This window comes from Anoplopoma fimbria, chromosome 10 (genome assembly GCF_027596085.1).
Source record: "Anoplopoma fimbria isolate UVic2021 breed Golden Eagle Sablefish chromosome 10, Afim_UVic_2022, whole genome shotgun sequence".
NCBI classification, from domain to species: Eukaryota; Metazoa; Chordata; class Actinopteri; order Perciformes; family Anoplopomatidae; genus Anoplopoma; species Anoplopoma fimbria.
In genome coordinates, this window is record NC_072458.1 from 4572231 (window position 1) to 4588920 (window position 16690).

A 16690-nucleotide genomic window follows, 5' to 3' on the forward strand; every position below is an offset into this window, starting at 1 on the left:
TGGAGAATTATCTTCCAATCAATCACAGCCTCGTGATTCTCCCAGTTGTCACAGCAGTCATTATCATTATTATTATTAATCGTCTGGGGTGATTGTGAACATCTGTGTGTGGGATTCTAAATTCTCCATAGGCTGTCAGAATCCAGCCCTCCTCTGATCTAACCCTAACCCTAGCTTATTCTCTCGCCAGCCTTCACTGCATTTTCTCTTCACTTTTGGTCATCTTTCTTTCGTTATCTCACAATACGTTCACGGCTACTCTCTTCATAGCCTTTCTGTCTCTCACTCCTCTGGCGAGTTCATGGCAAGCACGCGCACATGCACACATAAACATGTCAGCAACACAAAAGCCTGACTTGGCATTCAGGGAATGTTTCACTTTCTGCTACCTGGAGAGAGTACAAAGGTACAAAGCAGACCTTTGCATGCCATATGAGGGCAGTTCACATAAAACAGGACTATGATAAGCTCTTGGTGCGAGGGTGCAGCATTTTGACTTTTGCATATAATAAAACAAAGGTGGTCATGGATACGACCAACCAGACTACAACCAACAGAAATGTGGTTTGGATTTTTAATTTTTTTTAACCAAACTGAAATGGAAAATAACACTTTAAATAAAACTGCAATCTGTATTCTCAACCAAAGACTGTCAAGACTTTCTTTACAAAGTAACTTTTACAGTCTGCATTCAAATAAGTGCTGTGTAAAAAAAAAAAGTACTAAGTCAGCTGATGTATATTACCAAAATACCATAATAATTAAACGAATAATTCAACATTTTGGGATATACACACATTCGATTTCTTGCCTAAGTTAGATGTGAAGATTGATACCACTCAAGCTGGAGCCTACAGTAGCTTAGCTTAGCTTATCTTAGCATAGCATAGAGACTGGAAATGAGGGAAACAGCCCAGGTTGGCACTCCTACACCAAAAGACCTGTAAAAGCTGCCCTTGGGAGTGGTGATTCTCTGGCCCTATAGTGGCTTAGACAAAAGATGTCGCTTCAACAGTTGTCCAGAGTAAGTTTAGAAGCAGACATCAGTTGAAGTTCTCTTCTAGGTAGCAATTGTTGCTCTTGCAGCACCAGACAGGGTTTATTTAGTTCCTGTGAGGCTTTCTGGTTCTGCGGAGGCAGTGCAGCGGTATGGCATGGAGCAACAGATCAGTAAACGGAGGGGATGTAGGCCGTGAAGTAAATGGCTCAGCAGGGTGTTCAAGAGCAGGCTGTAAAGCATAATGACCAAGCTGCCACACACAGAGAGTAGATTGTGTCTGGGGCTCAGTGCCGCTGTTGTCTGCTTTCAAAGGGATGTGGTGGAAAAACGAGTGCTGCTTCAGTTTAGTTAGTTTGCAATGCAGTTTGACATTGCCCTCACCCATAGAGAGATACATTTTCATATCAGAGTTCCTTTGCAATACTGAAATGCATCGTGGGATGTTCCAGGTATAGTACTCTGTGCACCACTGGACTAGTTACTAATGACTGTGGTAGAGCAGGGTCATCCTTCAATCAGAGAATCAGGCTTTTTATCCCCGGCTCCGCTTACCTATGTCGATTTGTCCTCGGGCAAGACACTTAACCCTTAATAGCTCCCACAGTTTGTGCCTTCAGTGTCTGAATGGGTATGAATGGGTGCAGGATGACATGTAGTGTTAAAGTGCTTTGAGTGGTTGAAAAACTAGGAAAGCGCTATACAAGTACAGTCCATTTACCATTTTAGTTATTCCCTTTAACTATTATATTTCTTAATCAGATGATTCATTTAGTTATAGTGTGGGTTTGGCAAAGGCACTTTGGAAGACAGACTCTTTAATCCAACACTCATCTGTGAGTCAGATCGGGTGTCCTGCAGCACGGGGGCCCCACAAGGAACCATTCTGGCTCCATTCCTCTTCTCCATATACACTTCGGACTTCACATATAACTCTGCTACCTGCCACCTGCAAAAGTTCTCTGACGACTCTGCAATCGTCGGCCTCATCTCCGCCGGCGATGAGAGGGAATACAGAGAACTGAACCAGGACTTCATAGGATGGTGCCGGCGGAACTGCCTCCAGATCAACTCTGGTAAAACCAAAGAGCTGGTGGTGGACTTCCGCCGGGGAAAACACTGTCCTCCGGAACCAGTGAACATCCAGGGACAGGACATTGAGATTGTGCAATCTTATAAGTACCTGGGTGTTCACTTGAACAATAAACTGGACTGGACTAATCATTCAAATGCACTTTATAAAAAGGGTCAGAGCAGACTCTATCTGCTGAGGAGACTGAGGTCCTTTGGAGTGCAGGGAGCACTCCTGAAGACCTTTTTCAACTCCGTGGTGGCATCAGCCATCTTTTATGCAGTGGTCTGCTGGAGCAGCAGCATCTCAGCAGCAGACAAGAAGAGACTGAACAAGCTTGTCAGGAAGGCCAGCAGTGTGCTGGGGTGTCCATTGGATACAGTGGAGGTGGTGGGAGACAGGAGGGTGATGGCCAAGCTGTCATCCCTGATGAACAACACCTCCCACCCCATGCAGGACGCCCTGGCAGCTCTGTGCAGCTCCTTCAGCCACCGGCTGCTTCACCCCCGGTGTGTGAAGGAGAGGTACCGCAGGTCCTTCCTTCCTGCTGCTGTCAGGTTGCACAACCAACTCTGCTCCCAGCAGACCACATGACACATGACAATAAAAACACTGTGCAATAATAGTTAATATAGTTTTTTTTTTCTGTCTGTAAATATTATATTTCAGTTATTGTGTTTTTCTACTGTTTTTATTGCTTATTTATAATACTTGTTTTTTATTTTTATTTTTCATTTTTATTTTTATCTTGTCTTTCTTTACTATGTCTCTTGTGTGCACTTTAACTCTATGCTGCTGTAAGCCTGCAAATTTCCCCGCTGCGGGACTAATAAAGGATTATCTTATTTTATCTCTTATCTTATCTGATGCTCATGATGTAAGTGGCTACCGGATTATCTTTTCTTTAGTTTTCCATCAATCTAATATCCATAAAACAAGTCTTAATCTTATTTCTTGAGGTGCTTCTGTCTTGAAGGTTGATTTTGGGGTTGATTACACAATCTGTGTTATGATTTCATTACCACAAATTGTGAATATGGCATTGTACGCATATTTTCCATATTAAAAAGTAGGGCTGTGTTTTCTTGGCCCTAGCTGAGGCGAGTGCACAGATTAGAGATAATACTTTTGATGAAGCAGATGATCTTTTCATTCAGTCAGAGTGTCTGGACAGCGATATTTGAGCTAAAGATCTGACTTTATGACTTAGAGATGAGTTTGTTATCCCTTAATAATGATACCAGTGCATCACGTCAGTAGATAAATAAACTTGTACTGGTTTCTGTTGCACTAAAAAAGGCAATGTATTCATCCTTTTGGAAGCTTGTGAGCCTTAATTTATTTGGCTGCGACAAAGCTCTGTCCATTTTAATCAGTTATTCTGTCCTTTTGCTGTACCTGTGATAACACGTTTCTCTACAGTCGTCATGACACGTGAATAGTCAGGGGTGGCATGAAATGACTGTGTGATGGATTGGTCCATTAAAGCAAGCTGAGCTATAACCTGGAGTCTGTCTGGCGGTTTATCATCTGTCTATGAAAGCTGAGCTAGCAGAGCTTATTTTGACATTTTCAACTGCTACAGGAGATTTATTAACGTATCCCTATAGGTTTTCCCTGTCAATGAATGACTGAATGATAGGCACGGACACCCTGCTGTGCCGGGTACATTTACTTTTTTTTTTGACCAGGAAATTTCCGCAAGAATTCAATAACTTTATTGAGACATTTGTTCATACATATAAAACACAATATATTTATATATATATATATGTATATATTTAAATTTTCAAGTTCTTAATTTTAAGATCTTAAGTTGATGCCACGAAGGCTGCAATATCATCTATTATCTTTATTTAATGTTTTATTCTCTTTATTTAATGTTTTATTTTCTTTATTTAATGTTTCATTATCTTTATTTAATCTTTTATTTTCTTTATTTAATGTTTTAATATCTTTATTTAATGTTTTAATATCTTTATTTAATTAATGTTTCATTTTCTTTATTTAATGTTTCATTCTCTTTATTTAATGTTTTATTTTATTTATCTTTTATTATCTTTGTTTAATGTTTCGTGTTTGTCACAGTAGCGGTTCAGTGACGTAACGTCATGATGTTTTCACGGATGTTTCACTGGACGGCTCATCCTCCTGTATACCGGTGTGCCGGATTACCGGTGTTTTTCACGGTACCGGTACCGGTGGACAGGCCGCTCAACCTCCTATAGCTAGCAGAGCTAGAGGAGGTTGAGCCGCCCGGGAGCTACAGGAGACGTCCCGGTAGAATCCCGGTGACCGGGAAATAGGTTCCGGCGATCACCGCGCATTGCATGCCGGGTAGATTTTTTTTTTTTTTTTTTTTTTTTTTAAATTCAATAACTTTATTGAGACATTTGTTCATACATATAAAACACAATATATTTATATATATATATATGTATATATTTAAATTTTCAAGTTCTTAATTTTAAGATCTTAAGTTGATGCCACGAAGGCTGCAATATCATCTATTATCTTTATTTAATGTTTTATTCTTTATTTAATGTTTTATTTTCTTTATTTAATGTTTTATTTTCTTTATTTAATGTTTTATTTTTTTTAATGTTTTATTATCTTTATTTAATGTTTCATTATCTTTATTTAATCTTTTATTTTCTTTATTTAATGTTTTAATATCTTTATTTAATTAATGTTTCATTATCTTTATTTAATGTTTCATTTTCTTTATTTAATGTTTCATTCTCTTTATTTAATGTTTTATTATCTTTATTTAATGTTTCGTGTTTGTCACAGTAGCGGTTCAGTGACGTAACGTCATGATGTTTTCACGGATGTTTCACTGGACGGCTCATCCTCCTGTATACCGGTGTGCCGGATTACCGGTGTTTTTCACGGTACCGGTACCGGTGGACAGGCCGGCTCAACCTCCTATAGCTAGCAGAGCTAGAGGAGGTTGAGCCGCCCGGGAGCTACAGGAGACGTCCCGGTAGAATCCCGGTGACCGGGAAATAGGTTCCGGCGATCACCGCGCATTGCATGCCGGGTAGATTTTTTTTTTTTTTTTTTTTTTTTAAATTCAATAACTTTATTGAGACATTTGTTCATACATATAAAACACAATATATTTATATATATATATATATGTATATATTTAAATTTTCAAGTTCTTAATTTTAAGATCTTAAGTTGATGCCACGAAGGCTGCAATATCATCTATTATCTTTATTTAATGTTTTATTCTCTTTATTTAATGTTTTATTTTCTTTATTTAATGTTTTATTTTCTTTATTTAATGTTTCATTATCTTTATTTAATCTTTTATTTTCTTTATTTAATGTTTTAATATCTTTATTTAATTAATGTTTCATTATCTTTATTTAATGTTTCATTTTCTTTATTTAATGTTTCATTCTCTTTATTTAATGTTTTATTTTCTTTATTTAATGTTTCATTATCTTTATTTAATCTTTTTTCATTTTCTTTATTTAATGTTTTAATGTTTTATTTTCTTTATTTAATGTTTCATTATCTTTATTTAATCTTTTATTTTCTTTATTTAATGTTTTAATATCTTTATTTAATTAATGTTTCATTATCTTTATTTAATGTTTCATTTTCTTTATTTAATGTTTCATTCTCTTTATTTAATGTTTTATTATCTTTGTTTAATGTTTCAGTGTTCATGATGTTTTCACGGATGTTTCACTGGACGGCTCATCCTCCTGTATACCGGTGTGCCGGATTACCGGTGTTTTTCACGGTACCGGTACCGGTGGACAGGCCGGCTCAACCTCCTATAGCTAGCAGAGCTAGAGGAGGTTGAGCCGCCCGGGAGCTACAGGAGACGTCCCGGTAGAATCCCGGTGACCGGGAAATAGGTTCCGCGATCACCACGCATTGCATGCCGGGTAGATTTTTTTAATTTTATTTATTTTTTTAAATTCAATAACTTTATTGAGACATTTGTTCATACATATAAAACACAATATATTTATATATATATATATATGTATATATTTAAATTTTCAAGTTCTTAATTTTAAGATCTTAAGTTGATGCCACGAAGGCTGCAATATCATCTATTATCTTTATTTAATGTTTTATTCTCTTTATTTAATGTTTTTTTTCTTTATTTAATGTTTTTTAATGTTTCATTTTCTTTATTTAATGTTTCATTCTCTTTATTTAATCTTTTATTTTCTTTATTTATTTAATGTTTTAATATCTTTATTTAATTAATGTTTCATTATCTTTATTTAATGTTTCATTTTCTTTATTTAATGTTTCATTCTCTTTATTTAATGTTTTATTATCTTTATTTAATGTTTCGTGTTTGTCACAGTAGCGGTTCAGTGACGTAACGTCATGATGTTTTCACGGATGTTTCACTGGACGGCTCATCCTCCTGTATACCGGTGTGCCGGATTACCGGTGTTTTTCACGGTACCGGTACCGGTGAGCCGTCCGGGAGCTAGAGGAGCCGTCCCGGTAGAATCCCGGTGACCGGAGCACCCGGATGGAAATAGGTTCGTTCACCGGCGATCACCGCGCATTGCATGCCGGGTAGATTTTTTTTTTTTTTTTTTTAATTCAATAACTTTATTGAGACATGTGTTCATACATATAAAACACATTCTCTCGCAGCTGCTCTATTCCCATGTTCTACTGCGTGACTGACAGCCTTGAGTGTTCAGTCCGCGTCGTAAACGTGTCTCTTGACAGGAGCCATGTTGGTCCTTATACACACACACTGTAATATGATGGTGAACCTTATACACACACACACTGTAATATTATGGTGAACCTTATCCACACACACTGTAATATGATGGTGAACCTTATACACACACTGTAATGTGATGGTGAAGCACAGTGTGTATTACTCCGTTTCGACGCTCCTGACTACGGTGGCCGTGATGCTGCTGCGGTGCGGCTTTGTAGTTTACTAAGTCTACTAAAACATGTTGACTAGGGATGTGCATCTCCATCAGGAGGACGATGCGATACACATCTCGATGCACTGCCAACGATCCGATACATTCAAGATACATAAAAGCAGCTACTAATGCGATACGATACGATTCACCCCTATTGCGATGCAGTGCGATTCGACAGACGCACGATTTCAACAAGATGCGATGCTAAATAATACAATTCTATGCAATTTAATATGATACATAATGATTTATTTATTTGTCAGACAACAAATCAGTAACCAGGTTTCTGACAAAAGAAAACATTTATGTGTATGTGTGTAAGTGTGTTCTGAATGTAACATTTTTGTTTGTCAGACAACAAATCAGTAACAAGGTTTCTGACAAAAGAAAACATGTATGTGTAATGTGTATGTGTGTGTACTTTATGGCAGCACGACATATTTTGCATATTGCATGGGTCTTATCCAATTTTCCATCTTTCTTTGCAAAGCCAAAGTTTTGCCAAACCTTGGACTTATTGCAAGCTTTAGGGACGTATAACTCCTCATCAGCCATTGTAACTCTCCCGAACACTCCTTCAACTCGTGACTGATACTTGGCCAGTCGACACTTCACGAGAATCTGCCACTGACAGCAGTGGAGATGAGAGCGCGTTTAGGAAACAGTTAGAGAGGGGGAATCTAGAAATATACAATTGTACCGGATTATACCGATGCAAAATTTTTAGGTACGATGCATCGCGGTTCATCCCACATTGTATCCGATGCACCCATTTTTGATCCGGGCCATCGCATCGTGAGCTTTTATGACGATGCATCGGTGCGAACGGTGAATCTTTACTATCTACTAAAACATGTTGACAGAGCGCCGTGTACCACACAAAACCGCTTCGAGGTCAGTAAGCACAACCAGAATTAATCCATATATAAAGCGCTCCGGATTATAAAGCGCACTGTCGTTTTTTGAGAAAATTAAAGGCTTTTAAGTGCGCCTTATAGTGCGGAAAATACGGTAATACATAACCTTACATTCGCAATACGGTAAATTCCCATTGAGAGTATACAAGGTGTCAAATATTTGTGAGAAAAGTCAGCATAATCAAGAACTTTTTGTATCCTTAACTTAAGGGTGTTTCCCTGAAAGTACAGGTCTGTTTCACAGCTGCAGCGCCACGCTGAAGTCATTTGTTTTCAGCGAGTGACACTGACAACACCCAAGCTATTCAAACTCCTCCTGTAGCATCAATAAAGCATTCAGTCTGCTGTTCTGGACACTTTCTTGGATCCTCACTGACAGAAAGTCCAAATGGATGTAACATTAGCTGCAATGCCATGCAGGAAAGGTGTGACTTTCTTCCCTGCCCTCTGCCAAGTAAGACAGGCCTGTTTGACATTGAGTTGGGAAAATAAATGGGATCATGATGAGGTATTCAGTGTAATCCAATATTTACAGAACATTTATTGAACAAAACCTGAGAAGGGTAGAAATAGCTACTTTTGGCATGGAAGCAGGTGGCTTTAAGAAAGCTGTGTGTCTGCATGAAGGCAGATTTATATACTGTATATAAAAAAAAAAGAAACGACACAGAAGGCTGGACACTAGAGCATAGTGTCATAAGACTTAGTGACTCAAATTAAAATGTGCATTTATCTTATAATTGACTTGCTTTCTAAGGTACTGTGTAATCTAATTTTGAAGGAGACAAATTAGTTTCTGAAAAACCTCAAGGAATTCAACTCAAACATTGCAGGGGGCTTTTAGATTAACACATTTATCAGCTCTTTCGGCCTATACATGCAGCAGAGCACTTTAGAGAGCTATCTTCATCAGTCAATTATGAATACCCAATTAGTAATTTTTGGGGGCCGAATGAGCCTGACCCTTGATGATTACTTATCTTAATTTACTATAAAGAAAGAAATTTACTATAGCCAACCTGCATTTTCCAAGTGGTCAGTGTTCTTGACTTAGCTTTGTTTGCCTTCAACAGACGGACCGAAAGACAGACAGGAAAAAAAAGGTGAAAAGATGCTGATTGAACTGGCAATGAGTTTCATTATCTAATTATACTTATTAGATATAATATATTTAGTGTACTATGTGGTGGTTTACTGTTTAGTCTCAAAGGATCAGAAAATGCAGACAAATAATGGAAACCAAATGAATTACACCTCTGTAACCGAGCAAGGAAATGTAGGTTACTTATTGTTTTGCTATACATTAGCGCCATCTAGCGTTCGGTAGTGTCACTTAACGGAAGTGACGTAGTTTCAAATTCCAACCAATCAACAGCCGCGGATCAAAATTCGAAAGCCAACTTGCGGAGAGTGGAGAGTCTGATATGATGTGTTAAAATGGATTATGTTGGAAACTAACTTTAGTCACAAACGCATTTTGTTACCCACCGAATAGCTTGGTGTTGTACACGTGTTGGTAAGTGGACTTTTAGGTTCCTTTCAAGTATGAAAGGATAGATATTGTTATGTCGACATACGTTCACGTTAACCAGCATGCTAACATAGGCAGCGCATTAGCTTAGTCGTTTTGTTTCGCTGAGGTGTATCAGCAGGCTACGCTGTTCATATATCGGATAACGTTAAGAAAACATCTGGACTAATCACAGATCCTGAGCCATGGTGAAAGAACGGGCCCAGAAGAAGTCCTTCCAGCAGAGTCTGGAGGACATCAAGGAGAGGATGAAGGAAAAGAGGAACACACGGCTGGCTCGTGCTTCAGCCCCCAGAAGAGGACGGCCCACAATGATGAACAACAGCAGTGGTAATGAAATACGCCATGCTTAGTTATCACTTTAACAATCACAGCTTGGATGATGTTTAGGACTTTCCCCCACAGTAATGTGGGTAACTCACCTCTTCAAGAAGTAACTCACCTCTTCATGAAGTAACTCACCTCTTCAAGAAGTAACTCACCTCTTCAAGAAGTACCACCCTGAGCCTTCCTCGTAGCATTTATTGCATTCGTATTAGTTGTTGCACTTACTGTATTCGTATTTGTTTATTGCACTTATCCTATTCGTAGTAGTTTGTAGCACTTATTATATTCGTATTAGTCTGTTGCAATTATTGTTTTCGTAGTAATTTGCCTCTGCACTATACTTTTGCTCTGGTTTATGCTTTAAGATGCTTGTTTAAGAAAGGAGATGCACTTATGACTTCTGGTGACTAGTAGTTCTCTTGAATACCTATGTTGAATACACTTCCTGTAAGTCGCTTTGGATAAAAGCGTCTGCTAAATGACTGTAATGTAATGTAATGTAATGTAGATTACTAGTGCTTAATATTGCCAATACCTTGAAGTTGTCAGATGCAAATGTCACTTTGCAATAAACAAGCAAATAACATCCATTTCATGTTTTTTTTTCGCAGTGGTTAACTCCATTCACACCATCCTGAAGGGGGTCCAGCTAAACAACAAGGAGCTGGCTGTTGCCCTACAAGCTGAGAAGGAAAAAGGGAGACACGCTAATGCAGTGATCCTGCAGCTGAAAAGGGAGCAACAGGCTCTGTTCCTTCACCTGCTTCTGCTCAAGAAGAAGCTCAAAGAGCAGGAGGCTCTTGCAGTGGCTGCTAAAGAGGTACACCTATGAGACCTGTGGTTGTTCTCTGTTGATTAACTTCTCCTGGCTAACATGATAATGATTTCCAAGTACACTAGTTACTGTGTGCCTATTGTAAAGAAAATTACATTTTATTTATTTCTGTGTTGATTTAGACTAAAGCTCAAAATGTCCTTGTGGAACCCAAACACCATGAGGATTCGGCAAGGTAACGTTTTGAAAACAAAAATGAATTGCATACACTTTGATGTAATCCTTTATTCTGAGATTTATGACTATCAGGATCTTTTACCTTTCAATTTACAGGAAAACGCCTTCAAGCCAGAACCTTGATAAGCCCATTGTGTGCAAATCCTCACCAATTTGTGCAGGTATATATACACACACACCAACACTACTACTACTACTACTCTTAATATTAATATTACAGTTTAGCCAGAATAGTTTACTTATTGTCAGCTGAGTACTTTTATACCATTTTGTTAGTAAAATAACTAAAGTAATTGTTAATCATTCTGCCTAGAGTTTTAGAGCGATCAACAGAACACATCTAAATATAGGCTATTCTTTAGATCACCTAGTTGACTAATTCTTGAAGAAATTGGAAAAATATAACTTTTTCACATTACATGGCAGCTTTTCTGTACTGGTCTCAATGTTTTAATAAATGTTTGCATGTATCAATAAACTAAACTTTTCTAATGGTCATGTTTTTGTCCTTGTTTTCAACAGACCTTTCGCCTTCTAAAAATTATATACAATCTGACAAGCAGGTTGTTCTGCCATCTACAGTGGGTGTGAGGCGTCGCCATGCAGATAGAAGAAGCAGGAGGAGGTCTGAGCGTGTGCAAGAAATTAAGTTGTTGAGTGAGGGTGACCACATGGCAGGCTTGGGTACTTTGGTAGCAAGTCCTATTCGCAGTGACCTTGAAAAAACAAATCAGCCACAGCCAGAAGCAGAACCAGATTTCGCGGACCCTGTTGGCACTGAGGACTTTCAGCATTCTACTCCTGAACCTGTCCCACCCAAGAACATCAACAACCAGCAGCGGCCCAGCAGGAAAAAGACCCAGCAGCAGCCCCGAACCAAACCAGAACCTGCTGCACAGAAAGCAGAGAGAGGCCGCAAACCAGACCGCGCCCCATTGAAGAAACCTTGGGAGAATCCCAAACCCAAAGCTCGCTCCAAGAGTCGGGACCGGTCGGCCACACGGGCCAAAACTGCAGTTCCATCACAGGGGAATAAGCTCAACAGCTCACTAGGATTTAATGACACATTTGACTTTGATTGTGAAGAGGCAGTTCATGTCACACCGTTCAGGGCAAAGGCAGAGGACAATCAGTCTTCCACGCCCGTGAGCGAAGAGACACCTCAAACAAAGGCTACACCTGTGGTTTCCGAACAGATTGACTCCAGCTCGTCATCACCAGCTTCTGAATCGGAGGACAGCCTTTATGTCCCTCAGAAGAGCAGATGGGCTCAGACTTCCCCTGACAAGACCAAAGTGATCACCACTCGTAGAGGCCGGCCCTCTAAAGTTGTCAAAAAGAAAGAAATCATCCCTCCAAAACAAGAGTTCTCCGGTGAGCTTTTGAGTTTGTTGTTCTTAACTTAATCTTTATGTTTATTATGTGGTTTATTAAAGTTAAGATGGTTATAGTTACACATTTTTATTAATTATTTTGTGTTTTGTAGTTTTTAGAGATGAGGAGTCAAGTCCTAAGGCTATAGAGCCTGAAAAGAAAGAAGCCCACCACTCCCCTGACTCTAGCTTCTCTAACAGTCCTGACCCAGCGTTGTTGAGACAGGAAAATCACCAAGGTGAGTAAATGGTCAGGGACACGTTGAGCATTATAATTATAGCTCTCGGGTTGTACTGCATGAGTGTGAGTATACACAACAAGGCTGTAAAGGGGAACAAGATGGTAAAATGACGTGTTGTAGTCTCATATAGCCCCCTGTTCTCAACCGCCTTATTTCAGGCACGTATAAGTTCAAAATTCTCGAGGGGGGTATTTACTGGTGTGTTTTTTTTTTTTCAAATATATTTATCGTAGAACAAAACGTTATATCTGAAGCCTGTGTAGACCTTATTACAGGCATCTAACAAAAAAAACATTAAAAGCATCACATTGACTTTGAGATGAGGGAACTGCAAGTGCCAAAATACTGACTCGTGTGCGATATCAATAGATTTTATAGACATCCTGGTTGGCCAGTCAGACATGGAGGTTTTCGTCCATATTCCTGTTGTATGAATACATTTTGGTCCGCAGCAACTATTGCATCCCATAGAATTAACAAAATGTATGGCACATTATTACATTTTTCGTCTTTTCCTGCGTGATGTTTTCATCTTCGCTGAGCACCTCTTGGCACAACCCAAAAGTCTTTCTTTGTGTTATCCTCTTCTGTCAGGATGAACTTACTGTTAGATAATTCATGATCTATAACAGAGATGTCACGATGCAGTGTTTAGCATATTGTTTAATGGCTCTTTTTTGCACTTCAATATCTTTGTGAATTAAAGATGGTGTTTGTTTGCCGGCTGTCAGCCCTCTGGTTGAAGTGGAGATGATGAGAATAGACAATGTCCTGTCCAATTTTGGCGATTCCTCTGGTGAAGCTCCTCCTCTTTTACCTCACCAAACACCCCAGAGGATCAAGACGTGCAAGAAACGTATGTTGACTTGTCACCTCCTATATCTGCATGTCAAAATAAAATCTCACAGTACGACTGCTTAGAGACAAGAGCTTTGTCACACCCGTGGGCACTTCTTCATTTCTTTATCACGTCTTGATGCGTTGGCTTTTAGTTGCTCATTGGTTGGCGCACTCCTGTTTTCTTTTTTCTTGCTTTTGGATCACATCTTCCATCGCGTTTCCACAGGTGGGCTTGGTGTAAGGACAGCAGGGCGGGGCTTGAGTCTGTGTGATGTGACCAATCTGTCCCCTGCAGCCTATCGCAAATTCTCCCACGGTGGCTCGCGGCCCTCTGATGCCCGATGCTCCACCCCCGTCCCCGCTCGCAAGCGGCGCTCCACCATGGTGGTCGACTACAAGGAGCCCACGCTAAATGCGTAAGTTCACATATTTATGTCGCTCTTAGTGCCCATGATGTCAGATAGGTTCCCATTTTACCGTTTAAATGCTCAACAATTACATTGTCATGTTGACAGGAAACTTCGGCGTGGAGACAAGTTCACAGACTTGCAGTTCCTGCGCTCCCCTATTTTCAAGCAGAAGTCTGGCAGGAGGTCTGTGCAGAAAGCAAGGAATTCAATTGGCAGCCAGCCGCCATTTGAGAAATACAATGAGTCATTTGTTGGATGTCGCTGAAGGCAGCTACCTTGTTCAGTGTCGCCTGGCATTGTCAGTTTTAATGTGATTTCTTGGATTCGACAAGTGGTTTTTCACCCAAGGTTGAATTTTTTAATTTGATGAACGACTGTGATCTGTAAATCTTTATTTGTTTGCTTCAAAGCTAAAGTTTTTATTCTCTCTGGCATTTCTCCTCATCATCTCTAGCTGAATGCATCAGTGGATATTGTATGAATACGGCCATTTCTATTTGTCTGCATCTTAGTTCAGTTCTGTTTTTATTATATCCTGCATTACTATATATAATTGTCATCTATAAATTTGTATCTGCTTCCTTTTAATAATAATATTCTACTGTATTATGTGACAATAAATGTAGTTTCTCAATTTTCTCTATTGCAAGTCTAAACAAGTTTTATCAATGGCTGTGGTAGTGTGACAATGAAGTCAGGGTGTCCCCTGAGTCCTAAATGTATACAAGTTAGCAACATTTAAGGCCCTTAAAACTCAAACACCAATTTTTGAGATCTACATTTTTTTTTAGCTTGTTTTAAATATTTATATATGTCCAACGAGGATGTAAGCGTAAGTTTGCATTAATTTAATCACTTTGTAGGCAAGTAGTGGGATTCTGTGTAGTTTATTAATGGAAGCCTGTCTGATTTAAAGTCATCTGAAAAGAACAACTGTTTGCACGCTCATTGACCGACTGCTGCTTGATAAACATATTCCAAGATACCTTTTGTGCCCCAACTACCTAGCTATAAAAAAATATTGGGATGCTGTACTATACTTTGCTATACAGTAATGGAAACAGATCTCAGTCAGATATACAGCTACTAGAAAGTTTTTGTGTCTTCACGCCCAGAGCTATGATAGTATTTTTGCACAACTTTTTTGACATAATATTCTACAATTTAAAAAAACTGACTTTTTTCATAACTTTTTTCGCCATACTATACTATGACTTTTAACAACATGCTATGATATGACTTTTTATGACTTTTTTTCAACATGCTATACTATGACTTTTTTATGACTTTTTTTCGCACCCATGCTATACTATGACTTTTTTTCTCATAGGTGGTCTATAAACTTTTGAATATGACTTTTTACGACATGCTATACTATGACTTTTTCAACATGCTATACTATGACTTTTTTCATGACTTTTCGACATTCTCTAATTTTGTTTTTTTTGACATAATCTACTATGATTTTTTTCACCATATACTATACTTGTGACATATGACTTTTTATGACTTTTTTTTGCTATACTATGTAACATACTATACTATGAATTTTAACAACATGCTATGATATGACTTTTTATGACTTTTTTTCAACATGCTATACTATGACTTTTTGTGACTTTTTTCGACATGCTATACTATGACTTTTTTTTGACTTACTCGACATGGACTATACTATGACTTTTTATGACTTTTTTGTCATACTATACAGACTTGAGCTGTAACAGTTCATGCTATACTATGACTTTTTCGACATGCTATACTATACTTTTTGCACTTTTTTGACATAATATATGACTATTTCAACATGCTATACTTTTTTTTTCATGACATGAATTTTGTTTTTTGACATAATCTATATGACTTTTTCAACATGCTATACTATGACTTTTTTAACAACATGCTATACTATGACTTTTTTATGACTTTTTTCGACATGCTATACTATGACTTTTTTTATGACAACATGCTATACTATGACTTTTTTATGACTATTTTATTTTTTTAACATGCTATACTATGACTTTTTTAACGACATTCTCTAATTTTGTTTTTTGACATAATCTACTATGATTTTTTCACCATACTATACTATGAGTTTTTATGACTTTTTTCGCCATACTATACTATGACTTTTAACAACATGCTATGATATGACTTTTTATGACTTTTTTTCAACATGCTATACTATGACTTTTTCGCCATGCTATACTATTACTTTTTTATGACTTTTTACGACATGCTATACTATTACTTTTTTTTTTTTGCTATTACTTTTTTATGACTTTTTCATGCTATACTATGACTTTTTTTATGACTTTTTACATGCTATACTATGACTTTTTCTGACAGGCATGCTATACTATAACTATTTTTGACATGCTATACTATGATTTTTTCGACATGCTATACTATGACTATTTTTGACATGCTATACTATGACTTTTTTCAACATTATATACCATGAGTTTTTTGACATAATCTACAATGCCTTCTCTATGACTTTATCCTGACTTTTTTCAACATGCTATACCATGACTTTTTTCAACATTATATACCATGACTTTTTTCAACATAATCTACAATGCCTTCTCTATGACTTTATCCTGACTTTTTTCAACATGATATACTATGAGTTTTTTCTACATAATCTACGATTCTTTTTTTATGATTTTTTTCGACATGCTATACTATGATTTTTTGACTTTTTTCAACATACTCTACTATGACTTTTTTATGACTATTTTCGAAATGCTATACTATGATTTTTCATGACTTTTGTTATCATGCTATAGCATGATTTCTTTCGACATACAATACTATGACATTTATCTGACTTTTTCGACATGCTATATTATGATTTTTTTGACACACTATCCTTTGACTCTTTTCGACACACTATACTATGAGTTTTTCTGACATGCTATACTATTGATTTTTTTTCGACACGCTATAGTATGACTTTGTCTTACATGCTTTACTATGACTTTTTTCAACATGCTATAGAATGACTTTTTCTAACATTTTATACT

The 16690-nt window shown here is 37.7% G+C and overlaps 1 protein-coding gene across 2 annotated transcripts; it reads left to right on the top strand.

The window, feature by feature from the left end:
• Positions 1-9275: 9275 nt before the first annotated feature.
• sgo1 (shugoshin 1) lies at positions 9276-14284 on the top strand. 2 transcript variants are annotated; one of them, XM_054605365.1, is made up of 10 exons: positions 9276-9439; positions 9630-9784; positions 10393-10601; positions 10739-10791; positions 10890-10954; positions 11316-12167; positions 12280-12405; positions 13115-13264; positions 13475-13664; positions 13764-14284. In XM_054605365.1, the coding sequence occupies exons 2-10, from the start codon at positions 9640-9642 to the stop codon at positions 13921-13923; spliced, it is 1950 nt and encodes a 649-aa protein (XP_054461340.1). In that variant the 5' UTR covers positions 9276-9439; positions 9630-9639; the 3' UTR covers positions 13924-14284. The 2 variants fall into 2 exon arrangements, with proteins under 2 accessions (XP_054461340.1, XP_054461341.1); XM_054605366.1 differs by having other exon boundaries at positions 13544-13664.
• Positions 14285-16690: the final 2406 nt, after the last annotated feature.